Genomic DNA, 20,002 nt, shown 5'->3' with positions numbered 1-20,002 from the left:
ATTTCACAATAGCACCGACATAGAAGCTGGCATAAACATTCAAGCCATCAGGTACACAGTGACAAATATAGAAATCTATGATCAACATAAATAGTTTCAGTAACATATTGCAAGATCAACAGCAACTAGAATTTGTCAGTTGTGTCCTTTTCTGGGTGAAAAGCTCAAAACCCCCTGTAATTTAGTATACATGGAACATGTAATACCCAAGTCTGGACACAAGCATTCAGGTCTTCTGTTTTCCTTAACGCTAAACAAATATGATCAATATAACCACTCACTTTCACAAAATATTGCAATAAAACTACCTTCCTTCATATCATCCATCTTTATTTTCCAGCCGTACCACTGCATGTGTTCTGTGTGCTTCTTAAGTGAACAGTAAGGGTAGAATCCATCACCTTTCCTACCACAGGAAATGACATTCCTTCCTATTAAGGAATGACCTTCATCTTCAATTTCTGCCTTCAACATGTGTCATGGTTCCAGAAAGGACTAAACGGGTCACTAAGTCCACTAAGCACCTGCATCCATCACTGTACTTGCTAGTCAGGAAGCACTAAGCAGAAAAGCTTTGATCAGAAGCGTACAAACAAGTTTCTACAGCTTAAACATATGGACTTTTCTTGTAAAGAATAGCTATGCCAATTCCATCACGGTAGGTCAGGCCAGAGAAGCTGACACAGTGAAGCGAGACATTTCTATGGCACTGAAGTAAAAAGGACTACAAATACAAATTCATTTTCCTGATGTTAGAGATGTTGTCCGTAACTTAAGGCAAACTAGAATAACTTCATAAAGGTTTACCATATTGCTCATACTGCAGCAGTTTTACAGAGCTTCACAAGAGACCCAGGCACCACTGCACTTGACTCTGGACAAATAAAATTAAGTGGCATATATTATCTTCTGCCTTGCCGTAAGTTTCCCTAATTATCCAACTTAAAACCATCAAGTTGAATGTATTGAGTATCTGGCAGAGGGAACGAAGACTAGGGAGAGAAAAATCTGGGATGGTAGTACTGAAGCAAAAAAAGGGTAATGTATTGAAGGCACTCACACAAAAAATTAGAAGTTGTATTTGTATGTCCCTTAAGTTACCTGTGAAATGACTTGGAGACTGAACAATTCTGGGATACTGTAGAACAGTGTTTAGTAAAATGTTATCATCTTGGAAGGCCATTTTTCACAAGAAGGCTATAGCCTATTCTTTTGGCCAATTTTGAGACTGTTGGGTTTAGCCTTAAAGTCAACTCAGACTCACAAGCCAGCAAAGTCCTTAAAAATAAAACCATTTTTAGTCCCAATCAAGCCAATGATCTATTAAAGTTCTATAAATAATGTTATTCTATATACCTATGTGCCTGTTACTAACAACTTCATACTTTCTGAAAACTCTGAAAGCCAATCTCCTTGTTACTATGTATGCCACGTGCTTACAGCACTTCTTTCAACTTGCAAAATGTGTTTTTATTCTATCATTTTGACAGCTTTTCAATGAAAGTCAGAAGAGCCCAAACTACCTTTGCATTCACAACAGTCACTGAAAATAGAGCCAACATTTAAGAAATGTTTCGCCAGAAACCAGACTGCTGGTATTAAGAATAAAAAAAAAAAAAGAAACAACAAACCCAAAAACCAAAACCGAACAGGTTTATTTAACTTATCCTTGCATCAATTATTTCAATTAATCTCAGGACAAAGGTAATGAAATAGTTCATCCTTACCTACCACTTACGACCACTTTTCTTCTCTGTCACTTCATATTACATTAGTGAGGCAGTGTACTTGCGTTTTTTTAAAAAAAGTCTGCCTTTGAGTGTCAGAATGAAACTACTCCTCACTGCTCTGTCCAAAAATAAAAATAACCTATTTTGCCTTCAGCTGCCACAGACTGCAATTTTAGAAGTATTGTACTAATATTTTACCAAGAGCTCCTGTTTAAGCACTGAAATGTTGGAGGCCATGAACAAAATTCCTACTCTGCAACTGTGCTCCTTTGGCTCAAAACCGAAGCGGGCAGTGTGATCTAATTAAGTTGGAAAGAAAAAGAAAAACCTCTAAGTGGAACCATATTACTAAAAGCATAACCCTTGAGGACTACTGTGAATATCTTTCCAAGGGAAGAGGATCTTTAAGTTACATCATTTTTTGATATAACGATAAAGCATTCAGAACAGATTGTGCATTTGTGATTAGGGAAATGAAATCTGACCTACATTTATTTAATCTAAAATTTCATTTCATAGTTTTTAATGCAATTCTATCTATTAACCTGAACTGGGGTAGATCACAGTAACACCAGATCAAGCATTCATTCTCATCTGTTCTCCAACTAATACCTATGTGTCTTTACGCTACAGTTTGCAGGAACTTGAGCCACAGTGCTCTCAAGTAATCATCTTAGGGAGCTTGGAATCTTAAATAATGTAGAGAATGAGAGGCAGAAAATAAGCAAAGGGGATTTCTATACTTTTTTGCTGATAATACAGAGAAGAGTAGTAAGAGATTCTTTCCTTTATACACCACTCTTCAGGAAAAAAACCTGTCTTCCTGCACCAAAAAAACCCATTTATTAGTGGATTAAACCTCAACATACAGGTTAGGCTGAAATGAAAATATCTTTAAAAATCCCAAGTACTTTAAAAACACAGAACTCAATTATGATAGAAAAAAGGGTTACTACAACTATTATACGAAGTTTTGAAAACTTTCTTTTCAGAGTTTTCTTTTTTTAAAAAACTTTTACTATTTTCTGTCTTTCAAATTTCCTGAACTACTTTCATTCCATTAAAAAATTCAGAGCTTTTGTTATTCTGCTGAAAAGGCCTATGCTCTTAAGCGTTTTCTACTGACATCTTCTCCAAATGCTGAAGTAAAGGAAATCCTAGTGGAGGAGAAGAAAGTCATTCAGCACTACAGTTAACTATAGTTACCACAGGGCTAAGAAATAAAATGTGTATTTAGGTGATTTATTACTGTCTCTGGCCAATCTAGATCAAGATCCAAAAATGCTGAGTGCCACTTCATGTCATGGATCAAAGACAATGACTCAGACAAGGCAGATTGTGCGTAGGCATCACTGTGAAGCTAAAAAAAAAAAATAACGCATCAAGAGATTTAGGGAAAGCTACGCATCTTGAGACTAAACTCACTTTCCATATCAAAAGTGCAAACACTGTTCTTTCTAGATCAAAAATGAGGTCTCTCAGAAACGAAGCACTGATTACTCTCTCTGGAATTTAAGTGTCAAACAACCTTATACGACCTTGTTTAAATAGGACAGCAAATAAACACAAATTCTTTAGATACAAACCTTCTTCTGTCATGACTTCACAGTCATTCCAACTTCTATTTACAAGTAAAAAGGAGAAACTGGGACTAAGAAAAGAAGTATTGGTCCATATGCCAACTTGTTAATTAGTTACAATAACTAACCCTCATTTCCTCATCTTCCCCCCCACCGCCACGTTGGACTATAAACTCTGCACTGAAATGAAATTTTATCATGTTCCTATACTAGTATATCCAATTGACATTAAGCCATTGCCAGCTTTTATGTATGCTGTTGGAGGATGAGAATACATTCAATAAACTACCCACTGAATAACATGTTACAATTTCTTGTCAGCACAAAATGGGGAATTTGTGTCTTAATTACATAGAACATGAGAGAGGTAGCTGAATGATCTCCAAATTCCCATTAATTAGTGCCTAGTAACTGGGCAACAGTATTAGCAATGATGATAATTCTCTGAGAAGGTCTCAAGTGTAATCAGTCAGAAAGAAGGTAACACAGGGGAAAGATTAGGAAAGCTGACAAACTGAACTGGGTGAGGTATAAGCTACCAGCACCTGGAGCCAATTAATAAGATCCTAGTCCCATTATCCTGTCAGTGGAAGCAGGAGTTTGAAGTAAAATAGCAGGCAGTAACTGAACCAGTGCATTGTCAGAGCAGAGAAGGAGCATGTATTTGCAGGACTCTTTCAGTAGTGTTGTCAGGAATTCATCACAAGCAATAACAGGAGAGATGCAATTCCTAGAGATTTTCCCTGTGAAAATCCATCCAGTAGAATTTAGAAAGAATAAAAAATACCTCAGATTCATTCTTTTTTTTCTCTTTTTTTAACTACTATATTGCTACAAAGTTTTAAAGGGATGGAGCAAACCCACCAGAACTGTAGTGTAATTTGAATAATGTTTTCATTGATTCACTATATACTTATATACTCCCAAATAAGTCTATAAACACATCTCAAATGTTGCTGTGTTAATGCTGCCTTACAATTTGGCATAATAGTTTGAGTTTTATGACAGTTTAGATGTTGAGTTACTTCTTCAAAGCTGAATGGTTTTTTCTTTCTTTGTTCAGGTTTTTGTTTTGTTGGAAACTGGGGAAATTCAGTGCTGCCATTTTCCTATTCTACAGACTGTGGAATACTACTTGTACCTAAAGTAGGAGCAACGTGTTCCACAGAAGACAGTTAAGGCAACTAAGGAAAGTGAGCTGACTTGCCCTCTGAAAGAGCTTAGTCTCCTCTCAACTGACCTTACATAGCTGCAGGATGCATGTTGCCTAGTGTAACTGCAACCCTGAATTAAACTTCTCAGTTCATTACATATATAGACACAGACTGGGCATAAGCCTGTGAAGGCACACAGGGACGCGAGACAATGGATGGGACAGATAGACTGACCCACTGCCATCTTGCCTTCTCACAAAATCAGTCACATTAGGAAGTTTTTAAGATTTCCTTCCTTCCATCCACTCAGAAAAGAGCAGCTGATTTCAAAGACAAAAGCATTCTGAACCTCTCACTCCACACTGGTCACAGAAAATAGGCTAATAATAAGCAAAGCATAAAGGTATTAAATCAATCTGGAAGTCAGTGCATAAATTCCATTTCTTAAGAGACATACATACTTATGAGGGTAAAGCATAACGAAGTGCAGATACCAAAGCAGAGATTACTCACCTTCAATGTACAGGGGCTCAACGACATCGTGATTTATCAGTTCGAAGTTTTCATGACCAATCCAGTGCTCCACATTTCTTTTCCTGCCCGTAAAGAAGTTGTCCACAACTGTAACCTCATGGCCATCCATCATTAGTTTGTCAGTAAGATGAGAACCCACAAACCCTGCTCCTCCAGTTATCTGCGTTAGGACAGTTGGTATAAATTTCTTTTTCTTTTTACAGAAACACCAGACAAAGTCTACAAACATGAAGACAGAAGAACAGTAGCTTTCAGATCTTTGCTTACTCCAGGGGAAACAACTCCATTTCCATGCTTTTTTTTTTTTTTTCCCTCCAATATTTACAGCATTTAAAATTTCAAGAGACATGATTGACATGTTTCATCACTGTCAGGCTAGGAGTTCAGCTAACCATTCACATCAACAAAATTTCTTTTTCAGATTAGATTATTTTCCTTTTTTCCTTCAAATTGGATTGTGCCCTTTTATGCAACAGCAAGGCCTAAAAAGATCCAAAAAGGTAAGAGGAGAATTCTTTGCAATTCCCCTTTCTCAGAAAAAAGATGACAGAACGCCAGGTTATTCTTGTGCATGACTTATAGTATCAGACATGTCAAATCCAGCTTTTGTCTGGCTTAAACAGAAGACATATTGGGTGTTCTAAGCAAGTACTACAAATTCTTTCACCCTTCAGAGAAAGAAGGAAGGAAGGGTATTCTTAGATGAGAGCAAGTCTTTGAAGACCTCTCATTTGAAATATCTACTAAAGCCAAAATTATTCCTTTTGTAGTTTAATGCATCCACAGCCCACATCACTCTGGCCTGAAGTGGTCAGGCAGTTGGACTAGATGATTGTTGCAGGTCCCTTCCAACTGAAAATACTCTATTCTACACCACTAGCTCTGACATCCAGCATTTGCCCATCTTGGAACTTTATGACGTTTTACTGCAAAGAAATAAGCAGAAATAAAATATTTAAAACCTTGTACTCTTGTTCCATTGCAAATGTAGAAGAAGCAGGGAAGTTTGTTATTTTTTCCCCTTTCTGGACCTCAGTCTAACAGGAAGCAAACAAACAAACAAAAAAATCACTAACTCAGTACTGAAGCAGTCAACACAGTAAGTAGTAGAACTGCAAGTTGTGACACATCCAGACATATCTACAGAAGCCATTATTTTCTCTGCACTTCATAAGCTGTTTTCAAGAACACCAAAGACATGACAATCACCACTGTCAAAGAATGAAGGGGTTTGTAAAAGTCCCACGTGGCATCAGCTATATTATATGACTGCATGATCAAATTCACATTTTGAAAGTGATTCAGCTGTTGATCTCCATTCTTCAGCTGCAGTGACAACTAACTAAACAACAAAAGGACATGGTGCAATTGTCAAGCAGGAATCTAATGAATGGATGGTGTGCTACAATGACAAAGTGCTGTGTGGAGAAGGATGTAGATGCCTGGAGTTCTTTCACTTCGGGCTAATCAAAGCCTAAACATTTATCCTGTCCACACCCCCACCATCCACTATTGAAAAAAGCCAGATTAGTGGAAGTTTTCTTCTTTTTTTTTTTTTTTTCCTTAAACTAGGAAAGACACACAGGCACAGAAAAAGCTATCAACAACTGAAAAGGAAAAAAAGATAACTACATCTATTTTCTTCTGTAAAAAACTTGAATGCCCACTTATTCTGTTCTCACATTTGTTTTTCTTATTAAAAATTCAGGGCCACCAGTGTGTCAAAGACATTGTAAGTACCAGTTAACAAAAGAATCATTTAGTTGGTCTGTTTAGTATTCTTCTGGGTTTGTCAGGGCTTCCTTGTAGCAGACTCAATATGCGATTCAGTTCCTTGACAAACCTGAAGGAGAAAGAGGATTTAGGAGAAACCATCTTTGAAAGAAGGAAATTATCTTAAGGCTCCCACTACCCCAGAACAGACAGGAGTGAAGAACAGGTATCTGGCAGAATGCTGTGAACAAGGAAAGAAGAGTAGTAGTGACTGAGGGAGAACAGCCCTTTGCCAGGTGCCACCACTTACCAAGGGAAAAATAATATGCATTGAAAACCTACTGCCATAAGCTTATCCTGAATTGGAAGCGAGCTGCAGCCTTGCTGAACATTCCAAGGGTTTTGCCTTTTTGTGGCGACCAGGACAAAAGTTTTCTGTAGATGACCTGAACCTACTCCTTCAACTGAGGCCCAAGGAAATCCCCCTGCTGCTACTTCTGTTTCCAGGATTCCAGAGAAGACAAACTTTGATGCTCGCAGTATGTCTTTGGTGCAGTAAAAGAAAGTGTTGTCTCCTTCCCCGTCTTTTGGAAAAAAACACAATGAAGCCAAGTATTGCTGACAGCACTCTTCTATGCTATATGCAAGCAAAAAAAAAACAACAACAAAAAAGCACAAACCAATTTTGTCTGGAAAGAAGTTTCCAATTACTTTAAATCTGTAAGTAGTTTTCATGACAAATCTACATTAGCTTTATTAATATATCACTTCCATAGGTACTAGATAAAGAACTACTTGGAAAAGGAGCTGAATTTCCCCTGGAAAAGTAAACAACTGTGTAAATTATTTTTTGTATCATTACTTGAGACTACATTAAAAAAGGAAAAAAATGGTTTATCACTGAAGCTCTCTGTATAACCTTCCTGTAATCACTCATAAAAGCAAGGTCAATATATTTCATTTCTAAATAGGACTTCCTGCAAATCACAATGACATACTAATCTACAAAATCATGTACTGTATGTGAAACGTTTCCATAACAGAATTGAAGCACCAGCACCTGGGTATAAAGAGGCATTCTTTAATAAGACATCATTAATAAAAATTTTTAATTACTTAGTAGTGCCAATATGCTTGGCAATTTCAGCATCTTCTAAAAGGCACAAATATTACTGATCATTTCCTCCACTAGAGGCACTTAAAAGTTTGTGCCTTTGTTACACAGGTTCATTTGTGCTGTCTGCAGTCAGATTCAAAACATCTGATGTCCCATATGGAAATTATATTTTTTTTTTATTTTATGCTTTTACTAGTCTACCATATTCAATTCAGAAAAAATCCACACAACAGACTGAACCAATGTCAACACTATCTTCCATAATATTAACAGAATTCCTTCTCTTGCATATGAAAGCCTGTGGCCTAGTCACTTCAGGGAAGGGAGGAAATGGATAAATCATGCATGACAGGACAAAGACCTGAGCTCTTTTGAACAAAAGTGCCCGAGTATCTAGTCTCAGCTGAAATACCACCCCTACTAGCAATCATCTCCAAATAGATGCAGTATAATAAAAAATAACTGCTAGAACTGTTGTCTGGTGAGATCAGTGCTGTGGGTATCTCCAGGTTGCAGCTGCAGAGTGCATTCAGAGGGAAAAAAAATATATCAGAATTTAGAGTGGATTCTAGGAAAAGATGCAGCATCAACAAAATATGAAGCAAATCATCTACCAAAGTTTGCTTGGCTCGCCAATTCTTGAGAAATTTCCAAGTGTCATGCAAGGTCTACACAAGTCCTTTATGGACTGATTTCAGCTACTCAAAAGAACATGGATTATTATTTCCTGTAGGATTATGACAGCAACACTGTAACAGAACGAAACTGCCCACCTGGGAATGGCCATCCAAGTTCGCACTGAACTAGTCCCCGACAGAGAAGAAATGACTGAACAACTCACTCATCCTTTTGGCCAGCTTTCTCTTTACTAATTTAAACTCTACAAAATATCTGGACACCAAAAAACCATTCACCTCTAGGTCAGCAGAAAACACTGCTATTCCAACTACTTGTCACCTCTGTTGAGGTAACAGATTTCAACAAAATATCCAGTACCTTTCAGTGCCAAAGTCTAAAAGTTAATATTAAGAGCTCTATAATCTATTAATAGCTTGCACTGATACTTTTCTTGAAAGCACCTTCTCTCTTACACAGAAAACACAACATTAAGGTAACTTTATTACCCTTGCACACGTGAGCACACAATTTAGGAATTTTCAGGACTAAGACTCTCTCTGCTATTTTCCTCTGCATATCACAGAATGGTGTGGGTTGGAATGGACCTTAAAGATCATCAAGTTTCAACCCCCTTGCCATGGGCAGGGACACCTTCCACCAGACCAGGTTGCTCCAAGCCCCATCCAACCCGGCCTTGAACACTGCCAGGGATGGGACATCCACACCTTCTCTGGGCAACCTTTTCCAGTGTCTCACCATCCTCACAGTGAAGAACTTCTTCCTAATATCTAATCGAAATCTACCCTCTTGCAGTTTAAAGCCATTACGCTTTGTCCTATCACTACATGCCCTTGTAAAAAGTCCCTCTCCATCTTTCTTGTAGCCCTCCTTTGGGTACTGGCAGGCTACTAGAAGGTCTCCCTGGAGCCTTCTCTTCTCCAGGCTGAACAACCCCAACTCACTCAGCCTGTCTTCATAGGAGAGATGTTCCAGCCCTCTTCGTGGCCCTCCTCTGGATTCGCTCCAACACATCCATGTCCTTCTTAGGTTGGGGGCCCGAACTGAACACAGTACTGCAGGTGGGGTCTCACAAGAGCAGAGTAGAGGGGCAGAATCACCTCCCTCGACCTGCTGGTTACACTTCTTTTGATGTGGCCCAGGAGACAGTTGGCCTTCTGGGCTGCAAACACACATTTGTGGGTCATGTTGAGCTTCTTGTCAACACTCCCAAGTCCTCCTCAGGGCTGCTCTCAATCCACTCATCACCCAGCCTGTATTTGTGCTTGGGATTGCCCTGACTCGTGTGCAGGACCTTGCACTTGGCCATGTTGAACTTCATGAGGTTCACACAGGCTCACCTCTCAAGCCTGTCAAGGTCCCTGGGGATGGCATCCCTTCCCTCCAGCGTGTTGAACGCACCACACAGCTTGGTGTCGTCAGCAAACTGGCTGAGGGTGCACTCAATCCCACTGTCCATGTCACCAACAAAGATGTTGAACAGCGCTGGTCCCAATACTGATCCCTGAGGAATGCCACTCATCACTGGTCTCCACTTGGACATCGAGCCATTGACTGCAACTCTGAGTGTGACCATCCAGCCAATTCCTTATCCACCGAGTGGTCCATCTGTCGAATCCATGCCTCTCCAATTTAGAGACAAGGCTGTCACACAGGACAGTGTCAAACGCTTTGCACAAGTCCAGGTAGATGACATCAGTTGTTCTTCCCTTGTGCACCAAGGCTGTAACCTTGTCTTCCATATTCAACAAGGGAACAGGGAGCCTGCAGGTCTATCTCCTTCAGACTGTCATAAAAATGACAGAACAACATTGCAGAACTAAACTAATTTGGTAACACTTATTCTTTATGAAGTTTTGCAATAGCAATGAAGACTACTGTCTAATAACACAGGAAAAACAAAATTTGTTTTAATTTGGGTATTTTCAGTGTTTTTCTTCAAAATTTTGAAGCAAAAGAGAACACCAGATAAGTTAGGCACTTTACCAGGGATTTCTCTCAGGCTTTACTCTCTACTACAGAGGCAGAAGAACATGCTTTATATTTATCCATCTCAAGCAGCTATACTTTCTCTGCCTCTTCAAAACATGGGGACAATTCCCCACCCCCCCCCCCCACCCCCAGGACAGATAGAAACAAGGAAAAATTTAGGACACAGCAAACTTCAAAACTGTTTGTAGACAAAACTGGAAAGCTGATGTTGCAGCACAATGCACTGAGTTTCAGAATGCCTTGGACAACTACTTGTCCTGACTACCTGCCTTCCTCTTCAACCCTAAAACACCTATGATGCTTCAAAATACCAGAAACAACAGAGAAGATATGAGATGAACATTCCCTCAGTCTAATTAACTGGTCCTTCTTAACAGTGCTGCAGAGCAGCTGCTTTTCTAGCCTTATGACTAGATTTTGTCTAATTCGGTCACGCAAGCTTTCCATCAAGATGTGCCTAAAAAGTTTCCCAGTCTCTGCAAGTTTAAGCCATCTGGAAGCATACACAAAGACCCTTTGGCAACACACTCCTGAGATGTTATAAGCAGAGAACGGTAGGTTAATTGGCAAGTTGAACCTCCAAATCAGAGCCCAGGACTATTATCCATATGCTAAGTTTGAGAACATCAACACAGAGTAAGTGAAGCACTACTCTAAACCCTGTGCAGCACATACAACATCCAAGGTAAATTTACTTTATTCCTGCTCCTGTCTCTAATTAATCCTGCAAGACTGAATACATTCCATAGAAATTTTTTTTTTATTTCCCAAAAACACCCCCCGAGTTAAATACCAACTTACCAGGATTCTTTTACGATCCTTTTCTGATAAAAATTTCACCGGTGGATATTTCTGGGTGAAACTACAGAACATTTCAAAACAAAGAAAAGAAACTACATAAGTTTCAGCCTTGCTTCTTCATTCACATATGCGTCTCTGAAATACAAAAAACTACTCTGACAAGCTCCCATTCTTAAAGTTCTGCTAAAGGTATATTTAGTCCTTTTTTCTAAAGAAAGACCTGGGCCAACATGAGAAAATGCATATGCTTTATAAAAGCACTGAGAGAAATATCAAAATTGATCTGTAGAAAGAGCTTTTAAAATTTCTCAACTGATTTTCTAGAATGAATCACTTCTATCTTTTGAGAGCAGAACTGGTGCCAGACATGACATCACAAGAGAATAAAAAAAATGAACCATGAGCAGCAACTGGAGGTTGGTTTTTTTGGTTTGTTTGTTTTTTTTTTTTTTTTTTGGGGGGGGGGGGGGGTTGTTGATTATTTTTTTTTGTTTGAAAAGGCAAAAAACCTTCTTAAAAGTTCTAGAAAAGAAAGATGTTTGAAGTCAGTGTGGTAGATCGCCACAACACTTCTTAAAGTTTCAATGTGAGTTTACAATATAAAGTTTTAATTCTTAAAATTTCACAGTAATCAATGTAAAGTTTACAATCAGAATGTCAAAGAAACTCTTTTTAAGGTACTTCAACAATTTTTACTGGAGAGCTTATTCAGTATGAAAGCTAGTCTTAATTTTCTTCTCAGAAATAGCTAGACTGCCATTGTTTTGATGGTCTTCAAACTACTTTCACTTTAAATTTTTTGCACCTTCTTCTTTACCGGAACTACATCAAAACAAAGGCATCCTAAAATAGAGTTATGTGACATACGAATCTTAGGTGGTCTCTCAAGCTCTTGATGCTCAGAACCTTAGACGATTTCAGGGACATGGTATTATATCACTTCTTTCTCCCCCCACTGGTACACATTCTGCATACAGCAACAAACTCTGAAGGAAGGTGTGAAGTTTATTTAGTTATTTCAGTAATTAGCATTGTAGTCTTGGCAACATTTCAACAGCTCAGCTTCTTCTTAACTATCAGTGTGACACTGGACAGAAATCAAACTACAGTTACTCTTCTCCTCCAGCAAGTCCACATGCTAACAATGCAATTGGATGTAGCAAGCGGGAGGCATGTATGCCAAGAGTTCATGCTGAGATTACATTTTCATCTACTCACAAATATACTCTGACTGAACTGACCCTACAGCTCTGATCTTGAGGCACCTCCTCTGCTTCTAACCCGCAGTACTGGCTCAACAGGAATCCTTCAGAGGCAAAGCACAGATGCTTCTGTACTTGTGTCAACTTTTCATCTCAGAGTGAAAGACATTTTCAGGTTGCTGGATAGGGGAAATACAGCAGTGGAATCTTCTAATGTTACCCATACAGCAAGACTGAAATAAGAAGCTACCTACACTTAACTATAACAGGAACCCTATTTCTTTGATTTAAGCTGAAACAATGAGAAACAGCAGTGCATAAGTATAATGCAGACATGTAAAACACAGCCTTCCTGTAACAGAAAGGCAAAGCCACCAATAACAAGAGGTTTATGGAGTTTAAAAAGAAGTTAAGCGCCAAATAACTTGATGCAAAGTAAAAGTCAGTCTCCTCAATTTTTAGGACCACTCTTTTAAAGTCACATTAATCCAGCACAAAGTCATACTGCTGCCAAAGGGACCTCCCAACCATTTTTGCACCTTCCATTACACCAGTACTAGCTGAGAGGCAGTGGGCAGGAGTCTAGAACTGATCCAGCTGAATGTTCATCTTTTGGCAACATCGGTGAGTTTATCTTGACCTAATGCTTGCTTTGATGACTACACAACAATTCTTTTGCTGTGCAAGTTATTAGTAAAAACTTTCCAGCTTTAGCTTCAGTTAAAAAATCTCTTGTCATGAGACTAGCATTAAGGAATTCTTGTCCTTCCTGCTTCCCAAAATGATGATGATGGCTTGCTTTCAGGTTTTAATCAGCTTTTATCAGAGGCAAAAAAACCCCATTGACACTAGAGGTAAGCTTTGCAAGTAGGATCAGCCTGCAGGCATCTGACAGTGAGTAATTAGTTATTTACCATCACTTTAGATAAATAGAGAATTCAAAAATTATTAATTGCAACAGTCCATATACCATTGAACCAGCAGAGGTAAATGGCTACACTATTTGAAACACCCAATAACAATAAGAGTCCATACTTTTTGTATGGGCTATAAGAGCCCATAATCCCACATTTTGTGTAAATGTAATTCCCAGATTGGCTCATACAGATGTAAAAAAAAAAATACTTTGATTTTTTCTCCTCATTGCTAGACAATTGAAACAAGACTCATCAATACACTGTAAACACTACTCATAATGAAAAGAGCATTTAGATATCTCCTGGGAGAAGTTTTAACTTAATGATTCCACCCAACAACTCATTGCTCATTTGGAAAAATATAACAACTATAAAAAAAAGAGCCAGTCAGGATACCTGTCCACAAAGATCCTCTGTGAATGGCAGAAGGAAATACCTGAACTGCCAACAACAGAAGCTGAAAATATTTGGGCTATCAATAAAGATTAAATAAGTCAACTGAACTCAGGCAGGACATAAAAAATTTCATCTGAACATAAAATCTTCACTGTGTAATTTCACTGTTGTAATTGGTATGGTAGTATCCCATGCAACTAGTACAGGTGACACAGTCTGCAATTTGTTTCATGTTGCCAATACATCGCCTAGTTTGATCCATGAAGTTCACCCTTGTATTAAGAGATGAGCAATCAGATCAGTATTCTTAATGGAATAAATTGCATGTGGCAGGTCACTGAATCTATCAATCAATTGTAAAAAAACAACTGACAACTTTTTTTTTCTTTTCTCTCTTTTTTTTTTTTTTAAACAGCACAGGAGTGGTGGGAGAAGGGCAACTGGCTCACTTGCAAGACAAAACTCAAAACACCAAAACACTGCAGGCGTTGAGCATACCTCTGGCCAAGAGTAATGGGATTCTGCCTCCCTCTCCAGAGGAACAGCATACAACCACCAGTATGCCATACATAACCATCCAGGCTTACTGGTACTGCTTGGATAAGTCCAGACTTGGCCCTTTGTAACGCAGCATTCTCAGCTAGCTGTTTGCTTTAGACATCAACAGGGCCACCTGTGAGCCAGTATCACTGTCAACAGCAGCAGTGTCCTTGTCAGAGCTGACAATTCTCACCCCTATTCCAGACCTTATTTTGTGATGAAAAGTATCTGCCCAGGAGGATGCTCAGATGGGAGAACTAATCTGGAGGAAAGGCAACCAGGCTGGGGAGCAAGGGAGTTATTTGCAAAGAGACTGAAATGTCAAGTTTCCCCATCCAGCTTACTATCAGCGCTCAAGTTGTGCAGCTGGCATAAAAATGAGGAAATGATGTTGCAGGGTACACACAAGCAGCCAGGGAGAAATAGATCAGGTTTGGATTTTATTTTTCTTTTTTAACAACTATGGCAATTTAAGGTGCTCGTGAAACTGCAGCACATATTTAATATCTGCAGCTCATCAAAAAGCTTGTTTTTGCTCAATTGCATCATCCAGTTTAATCCAAGATAACACATTTCCTTACAAATCCTGAGAGGGGTGAGTCAGTCAGTCTCATCCAAAGCACATGCACAGACTAAGATTCATAAGCAAATCACTGTACATGAGCTGAACCATGGTAACTGATCACAAGTGTGGGAAATGTGAGGCAAAACATATTTTCAGTCTCTTGAAGTTGAAACCAATATGTTTTAGCACACACCTGGGTTGGACTTACTAAACCATGGCAATCCGTTCACCAGCTGGACTCAAAACAGCAAATTCCTCCACAGGATGTGAACTTTACAAAAATCCAGCACTCCCAGTTTACTTTAGTGGGATTAATTAACTTGAATACCTTAAGCATTAATGTCTTCCAGCATTCAAGGCCCCATCCTCACTTAGATACGATAAAAGTCCAAAGGTACTGAGGGTATATACAAAACATTTATCTCAAGCCTAGAACTACAGAATCGACTGCTACAGAACAGACACTGTACTTTTTAACTGCTTCCCAAATTTAGCAAGAGACATACCTTTTTTCTAGATCTTTGATTTTCTCCCTTAGAGGTGCAACAGCCTAAAAAAAGAGGAATAATACTTAATCTTTGAAGAATAGAACAAGATTCACCTTACAAAACATGCATATAGGAAGTTACTTTAGAGCAAAAATCATGGCGAACAGTCTCCTATGAACAGGTTCACTGAAGACACTCTAAGCAACTTGTATCTTAAAGCATCCTTTATGTCAAAAAATCCTTGAACCTTTTTCACCAAAAATCAAATCACCTAATACAGCGTGAAATCCCTTAGCTAACCACTGAAAACAAAACACCTCAAGGCTGTGAGTGCCACAGCCTTGTTGATAAGAACATCCAATGTTGTGATTCCTTTTAGGCAAAGTGAAGTGACAAGTGACTTGTCTGAGGTTGTCAAAGGCAATCTATATTGAGAACAGCACAACAGGACAGTTGGTAAAACCTCAACTATTTATATGGACAGCAGATACACATACTGAAGAGTACACAGACACAGAAACAGAGGCATTAGTTCCAGTGCAAAGGCTGTAATTCTCTCAGAACATGGTATACAAATTTAAAGAATCATGTTTAAGAATCTAAGACACATTTTCCATCATGATTTGAGGGTATATCTAGGCTTTAACAAAATATTAAACGGAAATTTATTAGAAAATATAGTTCACCTACCACAACTTCTGTTTGCATTTTCACTGCTTTGAAAGAGAGAATCACTGAAGTCAGCATTGGTTTCAGGTTCTTTATCACAGGACCCAAATTTCTAACAGTCCTGCCAAATTTCAACAAGTGCCTGAACTCTTGTTTTTAAGTTTACTAAAACCTTGTCACAAAATTTACCATCTAGGGCCATACATAAGTTGAAAGCTATCAGAGGGTTATCACTTGAAATGGTACTACACAGCAACACCTCACCAACCACCATGAATTTGTTTTATACAAATACTGCTGGTTAGAGCTTGACAATTCAGGAACTTCATGAACTGAAACAAGCTGCATATTCACGTTAAGAGTAATACAGTATTGTCATTTATATTCATTAAATACAGAATCATAGAATCATTTAGGCTGGAAAAGACCTTCAAGATCGAGTCCAACCATCAACCATGCCCACTAAACCATGTCCTGAAGTACCCCGTCTACTCGCTTTTTGAATACCTCCAGGGATGTTGATATCTAGCTCTGTGGAGCAGCAAATAGTTCTTGAAACACTTACACTTATTCTGATGGTTGACGATACTGTGCAACTAAAGCTTTAAAAACAAGATCCAGAAATGCTCAACTTCCCAGCCCTTACAGTGACTGTGATCTAGCCATTGAATTTCAAACATTTGACCACTCTTAAACACCTGGGATTTTCAGAACAATTGTTGCAATGTTTACCAGCATTTTTGGGAGGTTTCAAATTTCTAATGAAACTTATATATACTTAACATTTTGTAAGGGTGACAGAGGAAAGAATTTCTGTATATCCTTCATTCAGCAACAAAAAAACATTTCTCAGGAGGATTGTACCACAGTCTCCGCAGCAAGTGAGACAGTAGAACTATTAATTTCAAGAAAGGTTTAGAAGAAAAAAAATAAAAAGAATCACAGATCTATGTCAAACTCCTCTATAGCAAAGAACAGTTCAAAAACTTACATACAGACACAAATCCAATGCTTTGAATGGTTTTAGTGGAACGGAGAGTAACGAGATAGAACTAAATACACCCTTTCAATAAGAAATGAGTGAAACAGAGTCCTCAAAACAAAACAGACTACAACTGTTAACAAACCAACCTCTTCTATTTTACTTTCCACCTTCTGATCCCCATTTTCTTGAAGAGACCTGTTGGCAAGAAAAGAAAGAACATAATCCATACCTAAGCGATAGTTGCTCCACTGCACCTGCATCATGCTTCTCCGGTTAAAACAGTATCTTCAAAACATCCCAAGTTAGTATTATTTCAAAGACATACTCAGAGCAAATTAAAGCGGGTGGTTCAATTCCCATTGTCATGAAGTTTGGCAGAAACTGAACCAAGCCCACAGGAAAGAATAATAACAATAAAAATGGCATTCATTTTACAGAGAAAATTAATTCCATTGTAGAAAAGTGTCTAATCACTGCACTAAGGTAGGGCCAGCAGAACTGTTTGTGAGTGTAGCTTTACTATGCAAATTCCTAAGGTGTTTCTTTGAGGGTCTCTGTTTACTGTATGCCACAAGTACGCTAGCAAAACATTTTCCCTTAATGCCACAAATGTAACTAATATCAAGCAAAAGAGGGCAAATGTATCTAGCTTTGACTTTGAACTTTTCCAAACACAAGGGAAAAAAACCAAAACCCTATACTAAAACTTAAGTGACCATCTGATGGGCAATACTGACTTCTCACACAAGTGTTCCTCATTTGAAATGAAGCCAAGGGTGAAGGATGTCAAGGTAACTTGTGAAAACAGAGTACTAAGAAGTTAGTGTCTCACACAAATCTGTGTGGTCTTATTTAGCATCTAATTGTGTAAAGTATCTCAATTAGTTGTGTTTATTCTTTGAGTAAACTTCTCCAAGTGTAGCATATGTATTTTTAAATTTTACCTCTTGCATCTAGTCTATGCAATTTTCCTTAAGTTTGCATAATTTTTTTTTTCAATTAAACCTTCTGAAAGGGGAATTATTTATCTTACAGTAGTAAGTTTTTGCATACTAGAGGATTCATGGGTATCCAAGATAAAATGGAGTTCTTTCAAATAAAACAGAGCTCCTTTACTTGAAACCTGAAGTCATTACACCTAGGGAAACAGAAGATCCTTTGTTAAGCAGATATATATATTAGCCACACTGTTAAAGTTAGAGCAATTCCCTTCATATCCCTCTGTAAAACTCCCTTACTAAAAAGTCAGTTCAGTCTATTACTGAGGCAAAAATCTTATTGACCAGATTTGTTTTGTCATATCAGTAAAGAATGCGGTAAATTGCTACACTAAGACACACAGACCCTGAACCATCTTTTCAAAACAAATTGTAATTTATTGTACCAGTGGCAAACAAAATCCCTCCAGTTAACATAGTATCAATTTACTATAAGGAAGCAATGTTAAGTAATTCTTGTGAATTTTTCACGTTTTCCCAAATAACAGAAATCTACAAAAAGCTATGCGAACAATCTGTGGAATACATAGCCTTTCCTCTCTGCTAAATGAGCAAGGAAAATTTGGAAAACCCCTTAGAATATGAAAAAGTCCCCTCAAAAACGGTTGCTACTATTGTTTATTCACAAATCCTGGAACTTATGGACTGGCATTCTGCAGTTTGGTTTTTAATGAGCTCTTTCTCCTAACAAAGACAATCTTATTGGCCGAGGACCAACATCAGACCTTCAGAAATAAAGTTTTCCCCTTCGATAGCTCTATAATGGACATCTCAAAAAAGAAGTCAGATGAAGCTAATGGGAGAATTTGTAAGGACACCTTATCAGGGAATGAACACGCTGGATCCCGTGTCCACCTGTCCTCCTCAAACCTCTCTCTGAGGTTCCTGTCCTTCCTTTGGAAATGCTCAGCTGCTCACTTAACAGCTGCTAAGCTGCCATAGTTTGCTGGTCACGATAACATGGTAATCTAAATGATATCTCCACCTGCAAGCTGCAGCAGCTCAGCAGCTGTTTGCCTAACAGCTGAACACTCTTTGCAGCAAGGGTAGGAAACTCCAAGAGGAGTAAAGTGGACAGCTTGGGACAGGAACAGATCCCAGGGTAAGCTGTCCTGGTGAATCAGAGCCCACAGAAAATTCATTATTTTTCTTACTTTGCCTCAAACTTTCTTTACTCTGTGCTGCTAAGCATGGCAACAGAGTACCAAAACCCTTTACTCGTAAAACAACATGGTGAAATATTTTGCCCTCCATGCCCAAAGACTTTGTTGTAGGGAACAGGCTGTCCCCATATTCTTTTCACTTTTTCCAGTTGTGTCTTCCTGGTGAATTTTTCCAGAGGACAAACACTCACATGCAAGCAGAAACACCGTGAAAATCTGCATGTTTTGCATGCGTATGCTATGCCTTCCTAGTTCTAAGGGCAAAAATTCTAGGGGACAGTGCAGGATTTTTTTTTGCTTTTCGCAGTTAAACCATCAGATTCTCTCCCAATTAATTGTGAAGGAGAAAAAAAACTCAAAACCACATTTCTAATTCTAGGTTCAGAAACATAATTATGGCAAGCAGCGGAGGATCTGCTGGTCTTCAATGTTTAAGCCTGTATTGTCACAGACATACGGTCAGACCTGTGCTGAGGAAAAGCAGAATTCAAGCATATGTGCCCAGCTATGCCAACCAACTTTCCTGAAAAATCTAAAATCAGAAGATTAATTTCTGTAAAGAACATATAACCATTTTTGAGATTGAACACCTTGTATTTGAAAAATGGTTATCAGCTGCTTAGCCAAACAGTGTGAGCTGCTGTTCTGTTTTCTCCCTACTTGATATACAGTGATATACATTAATGGGAAAGGTAAATTAATTTTATTTCAGATAGGGATATTCAATAAAAAAATTATATACATTACCTCATATTGACAAAGTTTCCCCATACAGCTGGAAAAAAAGAAAAGGGAGAACATTACAGTGTCATATAACAGTAC

At 38.4% G+C, this 20,002-nt stretch overlaps 1 protein-coding gene across 7 annotated transcripts in view; it reads right to left on the bottom strand.

Annotated features, from left to right (window-relative positions):
* Window positions 1-20,002, bottom strand: part of UXS1 (UDP-glucuronate decarboxylase 1) — a 61,700-nt gene that overhangs the window by 28,429 nt on the left and 13,269 nt on the right. Inside the window, exons 2-7 of one of the 7 annotated variants that reach the window (XM_049834269.1) lie at window positions 19,928-19,955; window positions 17,166-17,214; window positions 15,384-15,427; window positions 11,258-11,318; window positions 5,961-6,035; window positions 4,978-5,158 (exon numbers count right to left, since the gene is read on the bottom strand). In XM_049834269.1, coding sequence (XP_049690226.1) covers window positions 4,978-5,158; window positions 5,961-6,035; window positions 11,258-11,318; window positions 15,384-15,427; window positions 17,166-17,214; window positions 19,928-19,955 — 438 coding nt within the window. The other 6 variants (XM_049834270.1, XM_049834271.1, XM_049834272.1 and 3 more) reach the window with 6 other exon arrangements.

This window comes from Accipiter gentilis, chromosome 31 (genome assembly GCF_929443795.1).
Source record: "Accipiter gentilis chromosome 31, bAccGen1.1, whole genome shotgun sequence".
In the NCBI taxonomy this organism is placed as follows: Eukaryota; Metazoa; Chordata; class Aves; order Accipitriformes; family Accipitridae; genus Astur; species Astur gentilis.
This window is presented reverse-complemented; position numbering and strand designations above follow the sequence as displayed.